Source organism: Rhinichthys klamathensis, unplaced genomic scaffold (genome assembly GCF_029890125.1).
Source record: "Rhinichthys klamathensis goyatoka isolate OS25496 unplaced genomic scaffold, OSU_Roscu_1.1 h1tg000022l_1, whole genome shotgun sequence".
Lineage (NCBI taxonomy): Eukaryota > Metazoa > Chordata > Actinopteri > Cypriniformes > Leuciscidae > Rhinichthys > Rhinichthys klamathensis.
In genome coordinates, this window is record NW_026606573.1 from 1,277,473 (window position 1) to 1,305,000 (window position 27,528).

At 39.0% G+C, this 27,528-nt stretch overlaps 1 protein-coding gene across 3 annotated transcripts in view; it reads left to right on the top strand.

The window, feature by feature from the left end:
- si:ch211-186j3.6 (neural-cadherin) overlaps positions 1-27,528 on the top strand; it is a 380,887-nt gene that overhangs the window by 207,827 nt on the left and 145,532 nt on the right. For all 3 annotated transcript variants that reach the window (XM_056242529.1, XM_056242538.1, XM_056242521.1), the window contains exon 7: positions 25,372-25,514. In XM_056242529.1, the coding sequence (XP_056098504.1) occupies positions 25,372-25,514 (143 nt within the window). The remainder of the gene's footprint in view (positions 1-25,371; positions 25,515-27,528) is intronic.

Sequence of the window (27,528 nt, forward strand, 5' to 3'; positions counted from 1 at the left end):
GTTTCATTTGCTCTAGATGAATATTGTTGGTGTTACAGGGCTTGAATTTTGACGAGGGATTGCGCATATTGCGCAAAATTTTGTGCTCATACCCAAAGTACACGCACATGCAATATATCAAAAGAAAGAACAGATCCTCTGCTTTTGTGGTAAAATGCCATTTTCACAAGATGTAAAATAAGTCTCTGATGTCCCCAGAGTGTGTGTGTGAAGTTTTAGCACAAAATACCCCACAGATATTTTTATATAGCATGTTCAAGTTGTCACTTTTTGAGGGTTTGCAAAAACGCACTGTTTTGTGCCTGGCCCTTTAAATGCAAATGAGCTGCTGCAGAGGGCGGGGTTTCAAGAGCTCGTGTGTGTTAGCAGCAAGCGGCAACCTCCCTGTCTCTCTCTTGAAACCAACACGGAAGTGAATTAAACTGCAATTTATCTACTGATCGCTTGAGGCTGGCTGCAAAAGTGAGTGAAATCTGCATCTCCCCCATGTTAAAATACCCAACTTTCCAGCAGAAAAAAACATGTTTACAGCCTGGAGCAAAAAGTGGTTTTGGTCTTTATAGCTTATTTTGCCCTTCATGACAACTGTGAGGGGGGTGAATTTTTTTACAAGTCATCCGTTTAAATTATATTAAGCCTGCATAATTAAGGGCGTGGCCACTTGAGTGACAGGTGGATTGCGGCTGCTGTCACTGCTAGCCGTTTGTCTACTGTCTGTTAACGTCACTCTCAGCTAATTCCAGCAGCTGCTGTACTTGCCATCGCTGCCGTGTTTGTGCTTTTTTCGGGATTATTTCATACAATTTAATACACGCATTATACCTTCGCCCACGCCATTGGATTCCGTTGTTGTCGAGTATGGAGAGAATAACCAACGCTGTATTTCCAGTTGTTTTCCTCGCATGCACTAACGTTAATGGATGGATGTCTGACAATTTTGTTGCTAAAAACGTCTATAGATATAGAGACCACACTCGTTATGCGGTACTGTTGCTCTCACGGAACAGATATGCTTATTTATCTTTTTAGTGTTAAATAAAAAGTACCGTCAGATGTAATCCTGCAAGTGACAGTGGTTTCTCTCCGTCCATGCAGTAGATGCACACCCTTGAATGAGCGCGGATTTCTAGTGCATTTACTTGAACTTCTGAGATAATATCTTTGGTTTAACCCATTTGAGAAATTGAGAGGCGGCCAAAATCAGATATCAGATTAAAATGGACTGAATAAAGCTCTTTACGAACTTGACGTGCGGTGCGATGCCATGCTGACTGACATGTATGCGCATTAATCAGTGCCACACGCACAAGCTCAGAGCAATATTGTAAGTTACTGCATGATAATACATTTTTATAGCAGAATAATAATACATCACGATACACAGTCTCACTTTTAGTTACGTCTTTTAACTATTATAATATTTCGAAGGGCAAAAACATGAACTTTAACTATTGGCTTTACTTCTTCAAACAGCTGTCACGTTAGCGCGAGGCCAGTAGCATATAACATTAGCACCTCAGCTCCACCCACGTCCCGCCTCTTTGTCCATTTTATTTTATCCGGTAGTGACAAGAGGCCCCGCCCACTTTAGGCTTCAAAAACGCTCTTCAGAAACCTACGGGTGACATCACGGACACTACATCCATTTTTTTTTTTTACAGTCTATGGGTAGCAGCTGCGATTACCTCACGCAGACACACTAAAATGACAGAAACTGTTCTCCCTTTAATGTTAAAACGGAGTCAGTCAAAGATGGAGAGACTCAATAATAAGTGACCACATGTAGAATGCAACAGGACATCTCTGAATGGTTAGTTGATGAATTTATGTTGCTGATGTGAAGTTAACTATCTTCAATTAGGATATTCTGTCAGCTAGAATAAAACAGTTTTATTCTAGCTTCATGCATTCTTTTTTTTTATCAACACTTGAATGTGGGTAAGTTTCATAAAAAAAGCAACTTTTTAAGCAAAAAGCTGATAAAATCGCGTTTTTGTCAAAGACTACATCCAGCACCCCTAACGCCGCCTTCACACTGGCAGTTGAAATCAGCTCCGTAATACGCAATATGCCCCCAACGGACGTCGTACTACACAGTGAAAACCGTCGGAAGCGGGTAGACCAAGACCCACACACGCAAAGTCTCTCGCTCTCTCCCTCTCTTCCGTGCGCGCGCTACACGGTTTGGAGCACAGTACGGTATGTTCTGTCTCGCATGCGCGTTAGATTCCGGGAGATTTGAACTAATTTCAGGGAGCCGCTATCAATAGAGACTTGGGATGTCTGCGTACCATATAACTCCCACAAGTATATACAATTCGACACAACTACACAAGCATTTTTTTTACCTTTTTAACCGAACGTTAACGTTACTCTGTCAACAGCCTATTGTCTAAATTACTGAGCTAACAGAGCTACGTAAACAGAGCGAACATGAGAGCACTCGACTGCAGACGTCAATAATGCAGCGTAATGGAATAATCTCCCGATCAGATCCGCTTCCCGAAAGTTATATACTGCCTCCAGAACCCAGTTAAGGTACAAAAATCTATTCAACAAAAACAGTGATGCAGTTAAGTGTTTTTTCGCTCAGCCGAGCCCTCTCTGTTGCTGTGTCTGTGGAGCAGCCTGTGTCAGTCACCTCTTCCTTAACGTCACTCACTCACTCATCCGTGCATGCACTGCGGTCTTGTGAGGAAACGCAGCTTTTTGATATAAAGTTTTTCTTGTTCCCGAATACAAATATTTTTTTAAGTATTTGTTCGAAATTAACTATTCGTAAAAAACACGTTATTTGTACCTTTCCGAATACCGTATTCGGGTTCGGCTCCACCCCTAATAGCAACGGTAACCTCCGCTGGAATTGTCGGATAGGAACCGTCTGTAGCTTTTCGCAAGAGTTAAATTTTTTTAACGCATCCGGATGACCAACGGACACGATTTTCTTCGCACCCCACTCGGTCGGACCCGTTTCGGACCCATTCGCATGCAGTCTGCGAATCTCCATAGGAAATGAACGAATGAGTGTTTTGATCTGGAGATTCAGTACTCTTTCAGAAAATGTGTTATAGCGCCCCCTACCGCATAAGAGTGAAAACACGGAAAGCCGGAAAATTCCGTCAATGGCGGGGAAGTGCTTTCTCACAAATGACGGAAAATTCCTTCAATGGTGGGTAAAGAGTTAACTTTAACTTTAACAGATACGATAACATAAACATTTACTTTATGTGCACATGAAATTATCCATATTATATCAAATTAGCCAATAATAATGAGAAATGCACCAAATCAGCATATTAGAATGAGTTCTGAAGGATCATATGACACTGAAGAATGGAATAATGGCTGCTGAAATTTAAGCTTTACCATCACAGGAATAAATGACATTTTAAAATATATTAAAATAGAAAACAGTAATTTTAAATGTTAATAATATGGTAACAATATTACTGTTTTTACTGTATCTTTGTTCAAATAAAAGCAGCCTTGGTGGGCAGAAGAGACTTCTTTCAAAGACAGAAAAAATTGTATCAACCCCAAAATGTATTATCTTAAATGTGTTACCATATTTTACTAGAACTGTATAGTATCACTCAACCACTGTGTTCTTGACACCTTGATTGTTGACAGAGGGACAATATGTCCACTTGTAGACCATGCTTGCCTGAAGCTGTTATAGGCTGAGAAACTTTAGTGCAAGTGTAGATTTTTGTTAGCAATGCTATCTTTTCATGATTGTTGAATGCTATGTTGTTCAATAAGTTCTTGAACTCATGTAAAGAGATAGAAAACACAACAGCCTCCTAAATCAAGTGGCTCATTCATGCTGGCATTTTGGTTTGTGGCTGTTTGGATGACCTTGACATCTGACATCAACACCCTCTCAAAGGGAACAATGTAGCTATAGTCATTGTGATGCAATATTGTGATGGGAAACCTCTTTACCACTAAGATGATGCGGTTTGTTTTGAAAAAGTGTCTGTGGGAGATTGTGAATAGATGGAGGCATGATCCATGACACATATATTTGCAAAACAATAAAGTATTGCAAAAGAAAATAAAGTTTTGCAAACTAGGATACAGAACTGCAAAAAAAGTACAAAGATATAAAAAAATTCCGCAAATTAAAAGAATCGTAAAATAAATAAAAAAACAGAGCAACAATACACTCACTTAAAGGATTATTAGGAACACCTGTTCAATTTCTCATTAATGCAATTATCTAATCAACCAATCACATGGCAGTTGCTTCAATGCATTTAGGCGTGTTTTCCTGGTCAAGACAATCTCCTGAACTCCAAACTGAATGTCAGAATGGGAAAGAAAGGTGATTTAAGCAATTTTGAGCGTGGCATGGTTGTTGGTGCCAGACGGGCCGGTCTGAGTATTTCACAATCTGCTCAGTTACTGGGATTTTCACGCACAACCATTTCTAGGGTTTACAAAGAATGGTGTGAAAAGGGAAAAACATCCAGTATGCGGCAGTCCTGTGGGCGAAAATGCCTTGTTGATGCTAGAGGTCAGAGGAGAATGGGCCGACTGATTCAAGCTGATAAGAGCAACTTTGATTGAAATAACCACTCGTTACAACCGAGGTATGCTGCAAAGCATTTGTGAAGCCACAACACGCACAACCTTGAGGCGGATGGGCTACAACAGCAGAAGACCCCACCGGGTACCACTCATCTCCACTACAAATAGGAAAAAGAGGCTACAATTTGCAAGAGCTCACCAAAATTAGACAGTTGAAGACTGGAAAAATGTTGCCTGGTCTGATGAGTCTCGATTTCTGTTGAGACATTCAGATGGTAGAGTCAGAATTTGGCGTAAACAGAATGAGAACATGGATCCATCATGCCTTGTTACCACTGTGCAGGCTGGTGGTGGTGGTGTAATGGTGTGGGGGATGTTTCCTTGGCACACTTTAGTCCCCTTAGTGCCAATTGGGCATCGTTTAAATGCCACGGCCTACCTGAGCATTGTTTCTGACCATGTCCATCCCTTTATGGCCACCATGTACCAGGGGCGGACTGGGACCAAAAAGTGGCCCTGGACTTTCTGGCCCACAGCAGCCCACCACATCCCAAATCATAACACATTGGCTCATTAATGTGCAGAATATTTTTTAACACCACTTATAGCATAAAAATATAACACAATACAAAAATAAATGCTATTTAAACATTTATTTTAAGTAACACAACATATATTAGGTCATATTTGTAAAACCAAAGGGAAACAAACAGAGGAACACACAACATTATTAGGCTAATATAAAACGATCAAGAAAGACAGCATATCAGCTAGTCAGGGGGAGCTAGAGCCATCAGAGCCTGTTGAACTGCTACTCTTCGCGCCAAATGTATAATCTGTTAATTTGAAGCATTTCACAGCATCTACCTCTAATGCTTTTTTTAACCGTCGGCTGCAATTGGTCCTCTTCGGCTTTTTTTCGGCCGATTCGACATGTCGGTGAAAGAGGGAACTCTGATTGGCTGTTCAGCATAGTGAACGAGTCAGTGCACTGCACGAGTATAATAGCAAAACAGAGAGCAAAGAAGTCAAAACAGCACAGATAGACAGTCCCTCCAGTTTTTCGCGATTCTGCGATCGCTGAATATAACGCAAAATCAACAAAATGTCGCATTTTTTGGCGATCCTGCATAATTCCTAATTTAACCGCAAAATAATCACAAAAATTCAAAAAAAAGACCTAACAAAACATTAAATTATAATCACCCAATTGAAATATCTCTAGTTAATTAAAGTTTCAATGCATTTTTACGTGGGTACAGAATAGATGTTGCGCACGCGTGATGTCTGTGAGCGGTCTCTCAGAAACATGGCAAAAGAAAATGCGTCTCTCCTGCCCTCTCACATAAGCGCCCAGGTTTTCATCAGGCAGTACGGCAAACTTATTAACGCGTTTAACATGATTGAATGACATAACAAAAAGTATGATATGCTCGATGGTACTAAAAAGAATTATTAAAAGCGCAGTATACCGTGAAAGAGAACTAATTTCAGCCAGTCGAGTGTGTGTGTGTGTGTGTGTGACTGACTGACTGACTGACTGCGTGTCACCGCCTGTCGGCCTAGTTCGAATATTGAATTCTCTTTATAGCGCTTGAACAAATACACATAGCTACAATTACTTCAAAATATTCATCTTGGCAAGTATTTATGTAAAACAATCAGTAATAACTGATTGGGACGTTTGGTAAATGGTAAATGGACTGCATTTATATAGCGCTTTCACAGACCGAATGGCCACCAAAGCGCTTTACATTTGCCTCACATTCACCCATTCACACACTCATTCATACACCGACGGTGGTGTCTGCCATGCAAGGCGCCATCCAGCTCGTCGGGAGCAGCCGGGGTCAGGTGTCTCACACACACACACACACACACACACACAGACAGCTGGGGTTAGGTGTCTTGCTCATGGACACCTCGACACTTGGTCAGGTGGAACCGGGGATTGAACCACCAACCTTTCGGTTCGCAGACAACCTACATGAACCACTGAGCTTCTGCCGCCCCGTTTGTCATTACTCTAGTAGATCTTAAAGTGACAGTAACCTAATTTACCTGCTGTTGTTAATGTTAATCAAGCAACAACAATAGGCTACAGCACAATTTAAAAAAATTTGATTAGACCAAATAAACAAGCTTTATGCAGTTTGTTTGTGATTTGTGTCATGTATGACTATTGGGCATCTGACATAATATATGGTAAATGTGATGTCCTAATTATAAAATATAAAAATCGCAAATTTTTTCACAAATTTCTGGAAATTACCACCACAAAATCAGTCATTTTGATCGCAAAAATCACATAAAAAAATCGTGAAATCCTGGAGGGACTGGATAGAAGGCTGTTCTAATGTCACGTCATATTACCTGAGTGTTCCTTGGCGAATATTTAAATATTAACATGAGAGGAGTGGAATAAAGAAAGTGTTTAGCAGGATTGATATTCAGAACGGTAAGCACGCACTGCTTTGTTTACGGTGTGTATCTGCAGCCAGCAGCGTCAGTTTCTCTTTTTGAATTACGAATATAGATGAATTTATCTGCAGAAATAGACAGTTGTCTTATTTACACCCAGGCGCAGTAGAACGCGCATTCTAGCTGACAGTCGGCTGTAGTTCTCTCGGTGTGTTTTTGCAGTGTTTTTGCGAGGCGACAACACAGTCGGCTTTCATCTGCGCTAGATCATCGGCGTTGGCTTGCTGTGTTTCCAGGACGTGAAAGAGGGCGTGTTTCAAGATACGCAATGGAGTAGACCAAACTTAACAGGGAGGGAGGGCAATACACTCACATGCATGCACACGAAGCACACGAAACACACTCATTGTCGGCCGCGCCCGCGCGATCGATTCCCTCATCCATTTGCGTAGAAAAGAAATGTAATATTATGATTTCCATCATTTTTTATATATATATATATTTTTATATGTGTACCGGGCCGGCCCACATTGGCCAGCGGCCCACCGGGAAGAGTCCCGGTGCTCCAGATGGCCAGTCCGCCCCTGCCATGTACCCATCCTCTGATGGCTACTTCCAGCAGGATAATGCACCATGTCACAAAGCTAGAATCATTTCAAATTGGTTTCTTGAACATTACAATGAGTTCACTGTACTAAAATGGCCCCCACAGTCACCAGATCTCAACCCAATAGAGCATCTTTGGGATGTGGTGGAACGGGAGCTTCGTGCCCTGGATGTGCATCCTACAAATCTCCATCAACTGCAAGATGCTATCCTATCAATATGGGCCAACATTTCTAAAGAATGCTTTCAGCACCTTGTTGAATCAATGCCACGTAGAATTAAGGCAGTTCTGAAGGCGAAAGGGGGTCAAACACAGTATTAGTATGGTGTTCCTAATAATCCTTTAGGTGAGTGTAAATATATAATTAATTTAAACAATCAATGACAGCTGAAATAATGAGTCAAATCCATGCCACATATATTTGCAAATCAATAAAGCATTGCAAAAGAAAATAATAGTTCTGTGAAAGAAAAATAAAGTATTGGGCAAAGGGACTGGGTCGTGTAAAACGGGTCTGGCTACGCCTCCCTTAAAGTTACGTCATCTGCTCGAGGCACAGATCAAGGTAGAGACTTGCACTCCCGCGGGACCCAAAGCAACAGAGTGTGGCAAAGGACTAGATTTGATGTGCGGGCACGGGCGGTAAGGTACTTGTGTGTGCGGGTTGCGGGAGAATAAAACGATTTGCGGTACTCCCGCAAAATTGAAATATCTAAAAATTAAACATCTAAAAATAAATAAATTGTTATTCATCTGTAGCACAAAATCAGCAAAAACAACTAAATCAAAATAAAAACGTTATAGGCTACAGGCAGAGTATTTATTTATTTATTTATAACATGTTTTTGCAGTGTTGTGCAATGTAGCCAATCACAGACGTGTGTTGATTTCTTGAATGCAATGGCCAATCAGATGTTGCTCAGTGCTGAATTCTGCATGTTGGCAAATCCAACATGCAGATTATAACAAAAGAGTAGACATTATGAAAGATTCATTGTGCAGTCCGCTTCATTGATAATAACAGAGCTTTGTGAGATCGCGATGAACTGAGATGTCAGCTTTTTAGGAATTGTTAAGGTAGCTGTCATGCCAAACCATGCACGCAGTCGCCTGCTTGCTTCACTGTTAAATTAACAGTGTTTTTTGAATGTTGATGCTATAATTTGACAAATAAATTATCGGGAGCATTTATACTGATGGTGTAGGTTGTGGTGACACAACTTGAAAGTAGGCTATTTCATGGACGCACACAAAAAATATATATTTATACTTTTGCTGGAAGAAGAAGGTAACATATATTTTTCGGGAGCGGGATAGAAAAATCCGTCCCGCGTAGGTCTCTAGATCAAGGCACCATGGCTGAGCAGAGACATGCAGGTGGATCGTTCAATTAAGTAAAATGACGCACAAATAAATGAAGAAGTTCCTCACTGTTTGCTCAACGAAGCTTTTTATAACCAATCTTTTCCATCCAGTTTACAGCACAATAACATTGAACACTCAAGAAACCATCAAGAAAAGTAATAAGAGGCTTCAACAGTAACAGTGTATGTATTTCTTTGAGTAGGCCTTTTTTTTCAAAACAGTGTTTTACATTTAGCTACATGATTGTGACTCACACTCTGTGTTTAGCATTGTAGTTCATATTATGTATGTGTATAATTTGCATTTGTATTTGTATTAGCTATATTGTGTAATATATGTACAGTATGTGCAATAGGCTGTTATGTGTAAGTGTACGGCACGTGGAACAAGTCTTAAAGGAATTTCATTCTGCAAGTAGTAGTGAAAATAGTTTAACTGAAATGAATACTCCACTTAGGGATATACTGAACAAAATTGTAAACGCAACACTTTTGTTTTTGCCCCCTTTTTTCATGAGCTGAACTCAAAGATCTAAGACTTTTTCTATGTACACAAAAGGCCTATTTCTCTCAAATATTGTTCACAAATCTGTCTAAATCTGTTAGTGAGCACTTCTCCTTTGACAAGGTAATCCATCCACCTCACTGGTGTGGCATATCAAGATGCTGATTAGACAGCATGATTATTGCACAGGTGTGCCTTAGGCTGGCCACAATAAAGTCCACTCTAAAATGTGCAGTTTTATCACACAGCACAATGCCACACGTCACAAGTTTTGAGGGAGCGTGGAATTGGGATGCTGACTGCAGGAATGTCCACCAGAGCTGTTGCCCGTGAATTGAATGTTCATTTCTCTACCATAAGCAAGTGACGCTAGACACATTATATTGTCATCACCCATAACGGGCAAACCCTATTCTCACTTTTAACCCATAAGAACCCGGACCAATTTCCCCTTATAGGAAAATTATGGGGCATATAAAACAGACTAATTGGACCACTTAAAACATGTTTCTGCCGTTGTTTTTTAAAAACAACCACTCCTTGTCAAAGATCTGTAATGTGACATATATGTCACATTGGGCGTTTATGGTGCATTTTTAATGTGACATATATGTCACATTGGGCTTTTATGATGCATTTGGAAAAAAAATAATTTGGTCAGTTTTCTTGCTAAATAACATTTTTTTTCTGTTTATTTTCTTTTCCACAACATTTTCTAAATTATTACTTTTCTGTGAAGATAAATAAAATAAAAAAAATTTCAGAAGTAATAGTTTTTGCATTTTATTTGCTTTGCCACATATTTCAAAACCACACAACTGTGACCATTACATTTTACAACAACTGTTTTGTAACTTCAAAAGTTAACCTTCTCAGTTATACGGTTTAATCATAAATACATTTTTAGATTATTTTTTCACAACTCGAAAATGTGCAAAATGAATAAAAATAAATAACTACCTCACACCGGAGGTCAACATGTTGAACATGCATGTAGTGCAATAACATTGCAAAATTCTACCTTTTCAGGTATACGGTTTAACCAGAAATACATTTTTTGATTATTTTTTCACAACGCGAAAATGTGCAAACTGAATAATAATAAATATGGTGTTTTGTACCATATGTTGCATAGCTGTTTTAGTTACAGGTATGCAACATATTTTCAAAATACATTTCATAAAAGGGTAAACCCTAAACCAACTTTCTTTAGTTAATGATCTGTAAGACTGGGGCTTTATTATTGCTGTTCATTGATTCAAGTCATTTTTTAGACATTTGGGTATAAAGTGTTTTAATTCTACAATATATGGTGTAAAAACATCTGAGTGCTGTCCTCTTCAGGTTGAACGGTGGCTACTGCAGTTGAATTTTCAATTTGTGGTGCCCTGTGAGGTAAGCAGGCACCAGCTAACCACACCCATGCCTACAGAGAGATGCGTCTCAGGTGCACGCCCCTCCGTCCGCTGGGCTCTGCCCACTTTTACAGCATTTTTCAAATATTGCCAGTGGGTGGAGTCAGGCTCTGATCAGGGGCTTAGTTACCCTTTAACAATGTTATTAATTTGACATTTTTTTGTTTAAAATATGCTTTGAATTGAGCAGCAGAATATATATAATACTAAAATAATTGAATCAGCTAAATTATTTGAGCAGTTCATTAGCATTTTTCTTAATGTGACACATACGTCACATCAAAATTCCACCTACTGTTTTACTGTTAAAAACCCGATGTGACACATATGTCACAACAACATTTGCAAAACTTGTTTTATATCAATTTGTACAAGAAACGTTTTAAAATCAAGTCAAGTGTAATCTAGGATATGTTATTAAAACATTAGAATTGTTGCATGGGTTGAAACATACCTTTAGTAACAAAAATAAGCATCTTTAAAAAGTGCTGACACTGCAACATGTGCACACAAGACAGACCACCATTTTGGAAATGTTACCATGGCAACAAAAATGCACACATTGTCACATGACTGAACCTGGATGTTCCTTATGTCCCTTAGGGACTTCCTGGGTTGAAAGTGAGGTATAATCGTTTAAAAAAACCTTTTCCAATGATCATTAGTGTTTGTGACACCCACGTCACATCGGGTTCTTAAGGGTTAAAAGACACAATCATGTCACCATATGACACAGTTCGTCTATGTATCCATCTTACTTTTTTCTGGTCTTCAAATGAGGCCCAAACTGTAACTTTTAGGTTAGGAAAGAAATCCCTTATCCAAAGTGTTCAACAAACTATCTATTTATTAAAAGAACTCAACACAGTAAATAAAACACAAAATCACTTAAATTCCTTTTAAATAATCTGATTAAATCAGGGAGAAAGTCCATTTCACTTTCTGCAAACAGAGAAGATCTTGTTTTTTTCTTTCACAGTTTTTTTGTACACATTCACAGTGGAACCACTGTGGGCACACATTTCAGCCAATCTAATGTTCATAAGAGTAATTTAAAGTCAACTCCCTATTTCTGTCATTATCAAAATAATATTTGAATGAACATGATATGCAGTTATATGTCAATAGTGTTCTTGAAATAACACTGCCCAACTGGAAACCTCTTGCCTTTGTGTCTAGGGTCACAATCTTCTCAGCAAACAGCCATAAATGTCACCAGCATGATTGCAATTTGCTTGACATCCACAACATCTAAGATTCAATACACATTTGTGAATTACGTTTGTTTGTTTGGTTTTGCATTTAAATAATTTCTGTGGGGTTTTTATTTCTCTCTGAATTGGCTCTGTTAGTGTGTGCCTGTGAGTCTATGCTCTGAGGTGAGGAAATGCCTCCCCCCGAGTAAATATCCAATCGCTATGCTCTAAAGGGCGCTTAACCTTGCATGGCGAACGGGGAAGTGAGGCTGCAGTACGTGGAAGCACCACCGTCTTTCAAATATGTGGTGTGGGGACATTTCGGTTTTGCCGCTAAGTGAGGATGAAAAATGGTAAACAAAAAAAATTAATTTTACACGTGTCGCCTACTCAAATGAAAACACTTCCAACATTACTGCACATCTGTGCCGCCATCACCCAGCAAAATCACTGTCTGAAAGCAGGATAGCAGAGCAGGTAATAGTCATCCAAAAACCAACAGTCCCTCACTGAATGAAAATTATCATATTTACTTCAGTTTTTTAAATATTTTTTGATATTGAGGTGAGAGCATTATTGAGCACTAAAAACACATTATGCTTTAAAAACACACATAACTTATGACGGTCCAGGAAATCCATAATACAGTTATATCTGTAGCCGGATAAAAAGAAGATAGAAATGCTTTGACTTTTTGAATATGAAGACAATAAACACAAGACTGGGCCAAAATATAGTTTATCTGTGTTCTTCATGTTTGGTGCGTTTTGCTTTTCAAATGCGCATCGTAAGTGACTCAAACAGTGCTTGCAGTGAGCATTTATTGAAGCAATCGAGCCGCTCCTCACTATGGAATATTATTGGCTCATGTGGACAATTACCGTAAGACAATTACCGTTGCCAAATTAAAAAATAATAAGGTCAGACAGGGAATATTGTTGGTTTCATAGGAATTACATAAACAGTAAATATTTGTTTTTGAATATTTGTTTGTTTTCTTTTTTTCATTTAAAAGTAGACACTCTGAGCTTTCTAAAGATATATCTTTCATCTCTGTGTGGCAAGTATTGCAGGGAAGAATCTACTAGGAAGTAGGGGTGTGCATTGGCACTGCCCTCACAATTCGATTCGATTACGATTCACCAGGTAACGATTCGATTAAATTCGATTCTACGATGCATTGCGATGCATCAAAATTCTACTGCACACAACAAGGCAAATTTTTCATCAGCTGGGATGTGTCGACTTTTTGTGTTGTTGTTGAAGCCAACTCAGGATGCCAACGATCAACATGGTTTGTGAAGTTAGTTGTATTGCCAACGTTGCTTGATTTTAGTGTGGCCGGTTTTACACACCGCGTAAGTCTGATCTAGTTTCCCATTAACTTCGTAGAATCCGAAATGTGCCCAGATGTCTGCTTTCCAAGCTTTGGGTGTGTTTTTGATTACCCGTCTATCGCGGTCATCTCCCTTCGCCTCAGCCATCTTTATTGTTGTTATTATGCCCCCGGAAGTAATTGAAACTTCAAAACTTTATTGTTCAAGGCCAGAAAATAAACAGTGACATAATCGATTATGGCACTTTGCCACGTCGAAGCTGAATCGTGCATTTCCCGCATTGTGATGCATCGCCGAATCGATTATTGTTGACACCACTACTAGAAAGCATGCAGCTTCCAAGTGGATGGAGCCCTGGAGTTAAGAATGGTATCTACAACCCCCTCAGGAGCCTGACCCACAGTTTCCAGGTCTCTTGCCGGGGGTGAAAGACTGTCCTCTCAGCCTGGGGCAGGTGGTTCCTCCTGGTCAGAATCTCCTGAGGAGAGCCTTCCAGGAGAGACACTAAGTCTGTGAACCATACTCTGGCCGGCCAGAACAGGGAAGTAGTAGGCAAACCCCTTCCTGACGAACCCTTGCCAGGACTCCCGGGAGCAGAGCAATCAGGGGAAAAGGCGTACAGATGCAGCATCTGCCACATCTGTACCGTGGCATCCAGCCCCAGGGGAGCTATAATTTAGAGAGAACCAAAGTGGACAGTGGGTTGATTTCTTCAGATGCAAGATGCATCTTTTAATCACCACTTAAAGGGCCTGATGTGCAGCAGGCCTGATGGTTTCACATTGTCGACTGCAGTCATGAGATCCAGCAATAACTTGTATTGATGTACGTAAAAATTCGGACATAACTCTTTGATGGCTTCGGGGGTCAGGGGCTCAGCGGTGTCCAGCTCATGTACAGGTCAGCCTTGTAGGCCTGCAGAACTGCCATGGTGTGCAGGACTCCACCCTTATGCTGCCTATAAGCCTTGCCAACCAGCAAAGATGTTATACAGCAAAGTCTGGATGGAAAGGCCGGCCTCTTCAATGAGGAAGCCAATGTGGGGGATAGATAGCCAGCAAGCATCTCTTCCACCCAAGGTATCGACTTATACACATGCTCATTGAACCCGACAATAGTCAAATAATCCGACGTCGTCGGGCTATAAACATGGGATGAATACTGGCTTTCCACGACAATATTTAATTCGGGAAAGAACAGGAGGTTTGTTTTGGGCAGTTGGCCCCGACCGCTGGTGAGAAAATGGTCATCAAACTTGCTTCAAGGCGCTTCTCGTTAAGTCAGAGTGACGACCTCGAGCTGCTCCACGTAAGATTTCAAAAACGAGGGCTGCCCACCAGCCGCACACTGGACCCCTCTGACGGCAGATCCTCATCCTGCCTGGAAGAAATCGCAGAGCAAGCTTCCAGATCTGGAATCGGCCCCTCGGAGTCCGTAGAAAGGCCACTGAGATAGGGCACTGCCTGTGTCAAGCTCCGCTACGAGCTACATTTTTGAGCCCCATGATCTGAATCGACGCGCTGCCTCAGCGGACGAGGGACCCAAACCACGAGGCACAGCTGTCAGACTCCCATCTGTATTGAAGAGGGTGAGGCTAGAGCGGAGCGGAGCTCACAGTAAATGACTTGCAGTGAGGGCAGTCAGCTCCCTCGAGAGCTGATCTAGCATGCTCCACTCCCATAAGGACCATAATCATATATCGGGTGCATGGCAGAACACCCTCCTAACAAAGACAGACAAAGACATAAGATGGGCAAAATTACTTTTAGGACTAACAAACAAACAATGAGATTTTTCTTTTCTTTTCTAGAGACTTGGTAGAGCACACAGTAGCATCATGCAGCTTCTGAAGACAAAACATCTGAATGTCGATCTTGCATAAATGTATATATAAACGTAGTCACATACTCCGGGATGTCACCTGACCATGGTCAATCGGAGCTTGGCGTGAGCCACACATGTATCAGACACCGGCACCCTCTGAAGGTGTTCCCAATGTGTCAGCGACATAACACATTGTCGATGTTCCCTCGAAAGGGAACTTGCTTGTAACCTTATCTGTAATAATCAAGTAAATTTTCTGTTAATTTTTCAGTATTATTTATTAGAATAATTGTGTACAGTGGACAATCATTGTCTGATTGCTCTGAGAACAGTCTGCAGCTGGCCTGACGTTTCCCTTCTAGTTATAAGCAAAAAGCTATCATTGTACAGTGTTATCTTCCCGATTATGTGGTGTATCATTTCCTTATCTCCATCTCCCCTTGTGTAGACCTTGTTCGATGAGGTCTCCCCTCTATTAATTTGCCTCTCATTTTGCTGATTTTCTGTTGTGCTGACTGCGGACTGTTATTGTTGTTTTTTCCGTCTTGTTGGCGGAGCTATGGCCCTTGGCCATTTTAATTGACTGATTTTCTGGCAGAGAGCTCACTGAATCAGAGGCAGATTCAATCAGCCGTGCATTCAGCTGAAGCTGGAGAATCCGAGAAGGGGGGGTGGGGGGTGGGCAGGGAGACCTCGGTCAGAGAGTCCAAAAAAGAATGGGCGAGCCAGGCAGATTTTTGTTTCAATTGCGCTTCCAGTCCCCTAAAAGGCTTTTTTTTAAATTACTTTATCCATTTGTATTCTGGTGTGTGCATCTGTGTCTGCATGGTTATACCCGAGAGCCTGAGTTTGAGACGTGAATGGCTTGGGAGTCTAATTTAAACATTAAAGTCAATATGAAATCAAAAATGACCCTATTTACTTTCTTAATACACATTACTGGTGTTATTGTGCATGTTCCATCCATTCATGCATGTTATTTCAAAGAAAAAAAAATCTTGAAAAAAAAAGTAATAACTTGTACTGCCTCTGCAGTGATTATTTTTGGCTGACATCACCCGCATCCTTTTATCCCCTACCCCCCCCCCCCCCCTCCTCTCCCTCTTCCTCACTGTATATCCTGTTTCACTCAGAAATGCATTCCATTTTGAAAGTAAAATGGGTTTCGACTGCTGCTTCATGTTGAGCAAAGAAGTGTTCTTTGCTACTAAACTGCTTTGGAAAATAGCTATAATGTGTCTTCAGTTGTCATTTTGAAAAATGTAGTCTCATATGATGCGTGCTGCATTCCTAAAAATACTGCATAAAAGCTGATTTCCTTTTAGTATTGTTGGTAGAAGACTTTTATATCACTCCTTTTTTGCCATTTGGGGATATTTCAGTTTTTATTAGGTGAACATGCAAATAATAGTTGAGGACTGCACTCAGGACAGTTCAAACAGTGCTGAAAAACACACTTGAGCATTAAAATGAAATGCCCTCTAATTATTGTCTGCGCAGGTACAAACATCAGCAAGTTATCTGATTATTACAGCAGCTTATCTGCTGTCCAAGCAGGAATAACATTTAGTCCAGCTATTTCTGTATAACCGATTTAGAAATGTGGATGGCTAATAGCTGTAGTGTAATTAGACACACTCTTCGCCACACTGAATCGTTATCTGAATTAGCTATTTTACAGCTATGCCGAAGCTGCAAGGCTTTATTCACACTGCAGGGAAAATACCTGATTTTTCTGAATGATTATTAAGTCTGCTAGTTAGATCTGATTTTTCCCTTTTCGGACTGCAGTCCATTTGTTAACAGGTTCACATTGGTTGTCATAGTAATGACTTACATAAATTCATCATGCATGAGACTGTTGCTAATTAGTTTTTCTCTTTATATGAAAATATCCTTTCAATTTAGTCAAAAATGTTGTATTCATTTCTTTTTAAGTATACTCTGACTAAATTGACATCTGTTTTGGTAGACAAGGGCATAATTAAAGCAAATATTTCACTATTTGTTTTCATTATGGCTGTATGAACAATTTAATTAGACTATAGGCTTCTGAAAATCATATTTCATATGTTGTTTTTGTTGGTTTTCTTTTCTGCCTGAACACCTACTTACATTACTTTGAAAGTTTGGAATCGGTAATATTTTTCTTTTTTCTTTCTTTTTTTTATTAACTTTTCTGAAAGAACATTTATGAATTATTCTTTTATTCATTACTTTTGCTAAGTAAAATAAATGTTTTTCAGTAAGAAGCACCAAAGTAGCATATGATTTCTGAAGGATCATGTGACTGAAGACTGGAGTAATGACTGCTGAGAACATTTGAAAATAAAATAGATAATAGTTATTTCAAATTGTAATAATGTTTCACAATATTACTGTTTTACTGTATTTTTGATCAATTAAATGCAGTCTTAATTAAAAAAATAAATAATAAATAAATATATATATATATATATATATATATATATATATATATATATATATATTACAGACCCCAAACTTTTGAAAGATAGTGTAGTTTGCCTCGTTCATCCCTTCCTTAATGAGAATATTAAAAATGAGTAAAGCGAGTATAAATGTTGTATTTTGACTTGATCACAGTCCCCAAGATGTCCCTGTATGTATTTCCCCCCCCCCCCCCCCCCCCCCCCCCCCCTTCACCTCAGATTCTCTCTCAAACTTTTAGTCCCTTTCAAAACCCCTCCTTTCCTTAAACAGAAAAGACTCAATATCTCTATCCTACATCATATCTGTGCACAGGATAGCCTATATGTGTCTGGCCTGTAATTGAGTAAATTGCAATGTCTGTCACTGCTGTTTGTTCCATTTGGGCAGACTAATTTGCCCGCTTCAAGGCGTCGGGCTCCTTCAGTTCGCCTGAAAATGAGCCTTGTCACTCATGCCATAGCGTTTGCACAGTACATCATTACCAGATCTGTTCACTGGCACCAACCTGACCAAGGACAAAGAGTAAGATGGATTGAGTGATGTTTATTACCCACTGGCCCGGGCTTTCCTTGCCTTGCTGAGAGCCACGGGACATGGTAATGAGGGGTGAAACAGTCTGTCCTCGTAGTTGCGCTTTATGTGATGCTGGAAATTTGGGTGAAAATGATTAAGAGCGTATCGTCAGTGTTCTTTTGTAATCATTGGCGTTTGCTCATTGCCTTTGTTTGGTTGCATTGATGCATGTCTTTCCAGGCTTCAGCAACTGAAATGTTGTCAGCTGATTGATAGCTGACATAATGAGCAGCTGTATACAGTGAATGTGGACGAGCCGCATTTCGCTTGTCTGATTGGTTTATGCGCTTCAAACTAAGTGGCAGAGCGCTGGCCTCTATGAGCTGTCAGTCACTGTCACAAGACCCATCACCTGCGCTGTTGCCATGGCAATGACTTAGAAAGGGAGATGTAAGCAAGGCGTTTTTTTATGGTTAGTCCGTGACAGGTTTTCTCAAAGGCTGTGCTTAACAGATCTTCAGAGCTACATCTGAACATCTGAATACAAACCCTTTGAGTTATGTCTCTGAATGTGTGTGTGTGTGTGTGTGTCTGGGTTTGCTTGAACTGATGTGTGTGTGTGTGTGTGTGTTTCTCTGGGGGAAGGATCTCTGTTTGTTTTTTGTGTGTGTTTTTGTGTGTGCGAGCGATCTCAGATCTTTGAGTCTTCTAACAGATTACAGGTCGCGGATGTCACGCGTGTGTCAATGCCGGAGTGCAATGACGGTGAAAAAGTGCAAGCAATGGTGTCTCAATGAATGACATAAATCACCGACATGAAACGCCTGTCACCTTCACTCTGTTAGCCATCAATCAGCCCTACACAGAGTGGGGTGATGGGTGCAAGCTCTCTTACCCTCTGTCATTCTGTCTCTCTCTATATCTGTCACTTCCTGTCCTCTGATTGGTGTCTTCTCATCACTCTTGAGCTTTCATTCCTCCTCATCTTCTTGTTTCGATCTTTCTGTTGGATTTCCATCTCTGCAGCCTTCAATCCGTCTTCCTCTTTTTGGCAAATTCTGCGTCTCTTTCACTTTCATATCTGGTCCCTCGGTCAGATTGACAGAGACTGATAATGTTGTTCTTTTCTATAAAGTCCCATTTTCTGTTAGTCTAAACTTGTTCTGATGGAAAGTCAAATGTCATCATTCATTCACGGTCATATCATTTCAAACCACTATGGCTTACTTTCTTCAGTGGAACACAAAGGGAGATGTTTTGAAGAAGGTGCTGATCGCTTTTGCCATGCATTTAATGTAGGATGAATGAATTTTCAAGCTTCAGAAAGACTCGAGAGGCGCCTTAAAAAGAGTCTTAAAAGTAGTCCAAATGAGTCTTCTGAATCCAAACGTTTTGTCTTCGGCTTAAACTACAGTTGTTATTGGGACTCCATTATTGGGAATCCATTTATGCAAATTTTGAGATATTGCATAAAAAATCACCTTGCAAGATGTCAAAATAATACTTCAGAGATGTGCTTAAATGCATACTCACTTGATGTTTTTTTTATTTTATTTATTCTGTAAGAAGGCATACACATAAAGATTGATGGTATACATTACTGAATAAATACATTCAAGTTCACAATCTGGTGAAAGAAAAATGGATGCTTGTTGGCTATAGAGCTTTAAAGGGGAACTGAAACAAACCAAATATAATTCGATAACATGTTGGTTATTAAAATTGTAAACAAATTAATTCATAAATAATGTTAAAAACAAAACGTATATGGAGGTTTTCCCAATACTGAAATGAACGTTTTTATTAGAGCGCAGCCGTGTTCAATGACGTCACTGGCCATGGTACCACTGTAGGCTACTAACGTTATGTCAAGCTACTCTACTGCTACTCTGACTGAGCTGACTGATTTTGACAGTATGGACAGATAACTGTACAAGTTAACACTAAAAACAGCATTTAAGTAAGAAATTTAATCATCAAATGAAATAATAAAACTGCATATTCTTCACTGTATGAATAAAACGTATTGAGAGTGAGGAGTCACGTGCCGATTTGGGCGGGGTCTGAGCCGGTCGGCCATGATGGTAGGAGACGCTATCGGTTGCCAGGGGCAATGCCTTCAGAACTTCACAGAGGCGCAACTAAACATTCCAGAAATAGAGAAAGAGAGACAGCACAGCTTAGTATTTGTTTACATTTTAGCGATATGCCGCTGTTTCTTTGGAAGATATGGAGAAGGAAGAGAAATGAAAGGGGTTCTATCGGGAGAGACTATCCAGATTTCAAAAGCAACACATTTCAGCATAGTTCGCCTTTTATTAAACACAAACCTACGAAATTAATACTCTGTTATTCAACTAGAGTTGTTTAATTTGTTATAGATTATCTGTACTGCGAAATGTTTTATAAAGACACTTTTTTTAATGACGTACGACTCGCATTGACAGGGGAATGTCCGATCTGTCCGCTTAACGTTGCATGGCAGGTGCAAATGCACGTATCTGATTCATATCAGATTTATTTCCACATATGAATAAGGCCTGAAACATCAAGTATGACTGAACTCTCGCAGTTTAACGTTACAGGTTTGGGGGTTTCTAAGTCTTGCACCCAGCCGCAGCAGACTTGTTCAGCTTCTAATGACTTAAAGCTTCTGAACTCTTGCATTGTGTAGGCAGTAACGTTAGGCACTGATACCATAAACCAGGTAATTGACTTTGTCAGGGTATGTGAAAGGTGGTAGTGCTTTGGGTCTTTCGTCCATTCTGTAGCAGGTCGTACGTGGGTTCATGTTGTTGATGTCAAGTAGTTTCTCTAAATAACGCTTTGTTATTTAGTCTCTCCCGATAGAGCCACAAATATCAAGCTGCTCTCTCTCTCTGTCGCTATTTCTCTCGGTCTCACTGTCGAAGTAACCATGACAACGGATAGCGTATCCTTCTAAGATGGCGACGCGTTCCCACAATGCAATGCGGAGTGAAACGCTTGACGTCACATTCTCATTCTCAATACTGCTTCTTATTTAGACTGCTGTCACTTTAAGAACTACAGTAATGCAGGGATCTACAATATACTGATACATAGAGCCTTGTGTTTTTGATACTTTACATGCAGTATGACGATAAAGAGAATTTAGTTTACTGCACGCGCTGTGACAGCTGGCTGTCTGTGCATTGCGTTTAGGTGTGTGCGCTCGTCAAATTTAAACTGGCAAGGCTCGCCGCCGCGTCTCATACAGTTTGAAAGCGGCTGAAATCACAATAATAAGTATCTTGCGGGTGTCGTCGATGGAAATTACTTATATTGAATAGCATCCTCGATGTCGGATTCATTTTACAAGGTGATCTATGGTGAAGGTGAACATCACGATAACAATAAGAGGTGAGTGGAACTTGTTTACAGGACTCGCCGTGGTCACATTTATGCCACAGTCATTTAGCAATCAGGTTATTCGGTCCTTGATGGCATTGGAGGTGTTATATTCGCTTGTTGGACAGATCACAATGCAATAAGACCCCCCTCTCGATCTGATGCTGTTTAGATGCTATTTTGCTGGAGCTGTCAAGGTAGCCTACCATGCCAGTGACGTCACTGCTCAAGATGGCTGCGCCCTACTAACAAAACAACAAACTACATCACTGTTTTCCCCCCTTGTAACTAATTTAGTAGTTTTAAGCATCCTACCACAATTAACAATGATAAAACATCTGTTATATCACCTTTACTTCCTATTTCGTTTCAGTTTCCCTTTAAGCTAACTTGATTACCAGACTTTGTGATATTTGTTTGCTTAAGTCTTACAGAAGTTCTACCTTTGGATGTCTCAGTGGCTTTGACTATTTATTTATTTATGAACAGATTCAGCTGATCTGGCTCTCATTCCATTTTGAAGTATCATAGATGTATTGGTATTCACAGCCATGCACACAAGCAACAGTTGTTGTTGTTGTTTTTTTTGCACAAAGAAGCTCAAGATTCATTCCTGAACTGACTGAATCCAGAACACATTGTCAATCTGTCATCAGGGCAGTTGACCTTTAGCTGCTCTGATGGGCCATCAATGTCCCTCTCAGATCAAAAGGAAATGTGTCAACAAACAGTTCATCAGTGTGCAGCCCATGTGACTTAAATAAAATCTTGCAACTGAATAATATCAAATGGTGGTTGGGAGTATGGAAGTATATTGCAGTCTGTCAGTACTCTCTCTTTTCAAACGGCAGCATGCTGTGCTGATGTGGAGGAACTGTTTGTCTTGTCGCCACAAGGTGCTGTTCCATTGACAGCATTGTTTCATATGTGATAAAGGGTGAGCGTGGTTTTGGCAAGAAAGGCTTAGCATGAAATGTGTTGGCTTTGTCTGCTAACAGCCCCTTGAGCAAGCTGGTTCAACTGTTTCTTTTTTGGAGGGAAATCTATTATTGAACATTGGAGGTCTTACTCACTCCCACTCGTTCTTTGTTATACTCAATAAGGGATTTTGTGTAACAATAAAAATTGTCCATGTGTGAGCATGTGTCTGTATTTTGTTTGTGTGTGTGTGTGTTTACTGCTGGAGGACAGAGATTTGAGTCTCTGAAGCAGTGACACAGTCAGAGCTGTCTGCCTCTTCAGGTCATTCTCATCTAAAAGGCTCTTGCTGTTACAAGCTTCATTACGACGCCTTGCTGGTCTACTTAAATACAATTCAAACATAACTTTCTATTCGATCATACTGCATCTGATCACTTTAACTTGATTTGAATAATTTTCTCACATGCACAGATAATGTGTAGCATATTGTAGAGGTCAATAGTGAACAGATGCAAATCCTTTTCCATAGGGAAGAACTTCTATTCATATTTACCAGATATGACATTTCAAGGGGTTAAAGGCACAGTATGAAAGGCTGTTTCTCCATATGCGTACTTAAGCAATCTTGCGTCCTTGTGTTCTCGTACAACGTCATAATCAACCATCAAAGTTCAATTCCAATACTCAAGAACACAAGCACAGAGGATGCTTGAACGTACCCGGATGTGTTCTTGATATCGAGGATGCATTGAACGCAGACTTGAGAGAATCAAACCGTTTGAAATCCCAGAAGACTGTGCGGGCGGTCAACATACGAAATTCTGTAAGCTTTAAAAGTCTTGTTCTCGCTTAAAAGATTCCCGCTGCAAGCTCTCTAATATGTAACGAATGTGAAATTTAACATTTGTCCTTTTGTTTTGCTTAATTTTAATAAAGTGATAAAGACCTGAAGAATGCCTGCAGTATTTTTATCGGCATGTTGAAAAGAATTGTAACATTGACAACGCATAGGTAACATTAAACGTACATGCTTATTTTCACAAATACACGTGGTAAAATAAAATAATATGAAAATAATGTCTACAATAATATGAAAGAAATGTTTTAACAGGTTATGACATTTGTTTGTGATGCTATGTTGTATTGTGCATAGTCGCTAATTATAATATGCTGTCGAGCAACAAGATCGCAGCATCTCTCAATTCTCTCAAGGATGCATTCTGTGTCCTCGCATCCTTCCCAGTTCCTTCTTTCAAGGTAGCCTGGCAAGATAGGTCTCCACGAGAACGCAAGTCCATTCTTTGTGTTCTTAAAATTTAGAAACAGCCAAGTTTTGCTGCTAGAGGTCGCTTATTCAAAACAATAACAAAGGCGTAGCTTGATGACGCTGTGAATGAGCATGGAATCATGGGAGTTGGCATCTTCACCTACACAGCCGATGAAAGCAATCCATTGGGACTCAGAAAGAAATCATGTTCATGGATGAGTAGAGCTAATGTATTAAAGTTTTATTAACATTATTGTGGTATGAACCAGGGCAGGGGCGAAAGCCGTGGGAGTGGAACGAGTCCCATGGTGGAGCTCTGGAGCTTTCATTATGCCGCAGTCGGCCGCTGTCGATCAGTTCGTTTTGTTTATGTTTGTTTTACGATTAAAGTTACGTATAACTTTTGCTGGTTCCCGCCTTCTTCCCTGAACTTGAACTTTGTTACAATTACGTTTGATCTTAAATTCACATTATTTTATTTCATTCTAATAAAACAGCTGCAAGTGCTGAATTATTACTCATACAGGTCAGTTTATTTGACTAATTAAAAATGTGGGGTAATGCAGCGCTGTTTTACTTGGTCAAAACAATTATACTAAAAATACATTTGTGTGTGTTGAAAGTTGTGTTATAATATTACTCGTTGCATATTGCAGTAAGCTAGATCGATATTAGAATATCATATTATTAAAAGCTGGATAACTTGTGTTGCTGAATGGCTTGAAATAAATGGCAGAGAAAATGCTGTATTACTGTTACTACAAATAAAGCTCTTTCTGATTGTGCTATGTTTGCCACTTGACAGAATACTGTTGTCTCTGATGCATTGACAGGCAACACAATGACATGTGCCGTTACACTGGTTAAAATAGCTGATTTCTCTAGATTTAAAAAATGTTGTAAACAAAATATATTTGTTGTCAACAAAATATATAACATTGTTCTAGGTTTTTTTTTTAATCAAAACATCTTACTTATTTTGCCTTTAAATACACACAGATATGTATTTATTTTTCGCAGTTTCTTGCAGTCATGCAGCTATATTTTATTTTCAGTTCTTACAGGCATTTCCTTTTCTTCACAAGTTTTCAATTTATTTTAATTTATTTACTTTTAAAATGTACAAAATGAAATGTTGACACTTATTTTAAGGTAATTTTAAAAAAAATTAATATTTAAGTTTTATAATCTCCTACTTGACTGAAATTCACAAATAACTGAATGGCATTAAAAAAAATAATGTCAGAATTTTGACAGAATTTGCATACTGAATTCTGTTTGATTCTCTTTTCTATATGATTTTGCTTGTGTCTGTGACTTTTTTCTATTTTGCTATCCATACCACCTAAAAAGTTTTTTTTTTTTTTTTACTTTTGCTGTGTACTAGTACCCTGCTTTCAATCCTTTTACCGGTAGTCAACAAATCCTTGGTAAACATGTTTAATGATGGTCACAAGCATGCTTACTTGCAGCAGTATTGTAGGTTACCTCCCTGTACAGAACAACCATTTCTCATTCGGAATTGCTATTGCATTCATTAAACATAGAGACCTTAATGTGTTTGTTTGGTTGTAATGACTACATGGTATTGTTGTGTTTTAACACAGAAGATATATTGAAAGAAATGTATATGTGTTCTCAAAAACAGGTATCGGACCTTTGTCTCCGAGGACGCAGGGCCCAACACCCTGATCGCAACAGTGCTGGCCAAGGACCCAGATGGAGATGGGATCACATACAAAATTACAGCAGGCAATGAGGAGGGCAACTTTGTCATCGACAGCCAGAAAGGTGAGACATTATTTTCTAATTTGTTTTTTAAGCTCTTGATCTCTGATGGCCGTTTCACGCTTCGTGAACATTCACTAAGGAACACTCCAGTAGAAAAGCCTTAATTCAGTGGTTTCTTTCTAACTCTTTACATTACATTGCATCATATTGCACATTAGTAGTTCAACTATTTATTAATAATTCATAATTACATGTACTTTCACGCTAAGATGATCACAGCAAGGCAGCTATTCAAACAAAAGTGTTTTTCCTTCTTTTAACTTAGACATCATTTAGATACCTAAGAAGTATTTTATGTTTATTTAATGTATGAGCTTTTTATGCCTTTATTGGAGAGGACAGTTACAGAAAGAGACAAGAGAGTGGTACAGGCCATACTCAGACTTGTGTTGGACTTACGGTTTTCCCACTAGGATGCAAGCACACGTCGACTGCTGCACAAACACTCTGATAACAAAAGAAGGCTTTTATTTATTTTTTGTAGAATGAACAGTATAGTGAGGATATCAATGTAGTGATGTGAAAGTGATGTGGAAATGGTTGGGATGGGATTGGGTTTCACATCACATATGATGTGAGCATATGTGTTAACCATTCCGACTGTAAAAAGATGACTGTAATCTGAAGGATGCTTACGGTTTATTGAAGACGCAATGATTGCTGTGAACATCTGGTAAACAGTGAAATCCAGAATGACGGAGAGTGCGAGTGAAATCAACAGCAACATCTGTTTGAAAAGTCAAGTATTGTGAGATTTTAGATCCTCCATAACTTAAAGTACTTAATAGTAAGCCAAACGTACAAACTTTACTGTATCAGTTACATTTCAAATAAGTTGAAAAGTAGCCATGCATGATTACCATTAATCATATATATATATATTAGGGCTGTCAAATGATTAATCACGATTAATCGCATCCAAAATAAAAGTTTGTGTTTACATAATATATGTGTGTGTACTGTGTATAATTATTTTGAATATAAATGCACATACGTATATATTTAAGAAAAATGTTATTTATATATAAAATGTTTATATTTATATAAAATATACATTATATATAGGCTGCATTCAGTCTATATACATGCAAATATTTCTTAAATACACATGCATGTGTGGGTATTTATGTATTAAAAATAATTATACACAGTACACACACATATATTATGTGTACACACACATATATTATGTAAACACAAACTTTTATTTTGGATGCGATTAATCGCGATTAATCGTTTGACAGCCCTAATATATATATATATATATATATATATATATATATATATATATATATATATATATTTATTTATTTATTTATTTATTTATTTTAAGTCATCACTAGAACAAACAAGTCATTGCTGCTTCTACAAAATACAAAATTACCCTCTGTCTAATTATGAAGAGATCATTTTTGTAAAGTGTTTAAAAAAAAAAAAAGATTTACAAGTTAAATACTTAAAGCACTAACACAATAATAGACATGTTAATATGAAGTCCTGTTTCTGCCTCCAGGGTAAAAAAAATAATAATATTAAAGGAAGGCAAAAAAAATGAGAGAAATTAAATCATACATGAAGTCGCAATAATTAATCACACTTATCAGAAAAAGTAGCCACAATTAACAGTAAATAGTTGGTAAGATTTGTATTTGCTTATCAGTCTGTACTTTATATGAAAAGTGTGTACAGATCAGACACTTTGTGTCCCTTGATGATTACAGAGCTTTTCTCTGGGCATTGGCACATTTATATGAACTAATATGAAAATGTAATGTCTGCTTATCTCCTGCAGTTCTGAAGAAATTTAGTAATGGCTCAGTAAATATAATATATTTTTGTCAACTAAATATAAAATCTTTAACTCCTCAAAGTAACAGCATTTTATATACTGCTCACGACTTAATTGCCACACACACACCTCAACATTGAAAGAGCTAGACATGTTTTGATGGATTGCATTTTGATTGAAGAAGATCGGTCCTAAGATACGGACTTCACTGGTCCTTATCACAAA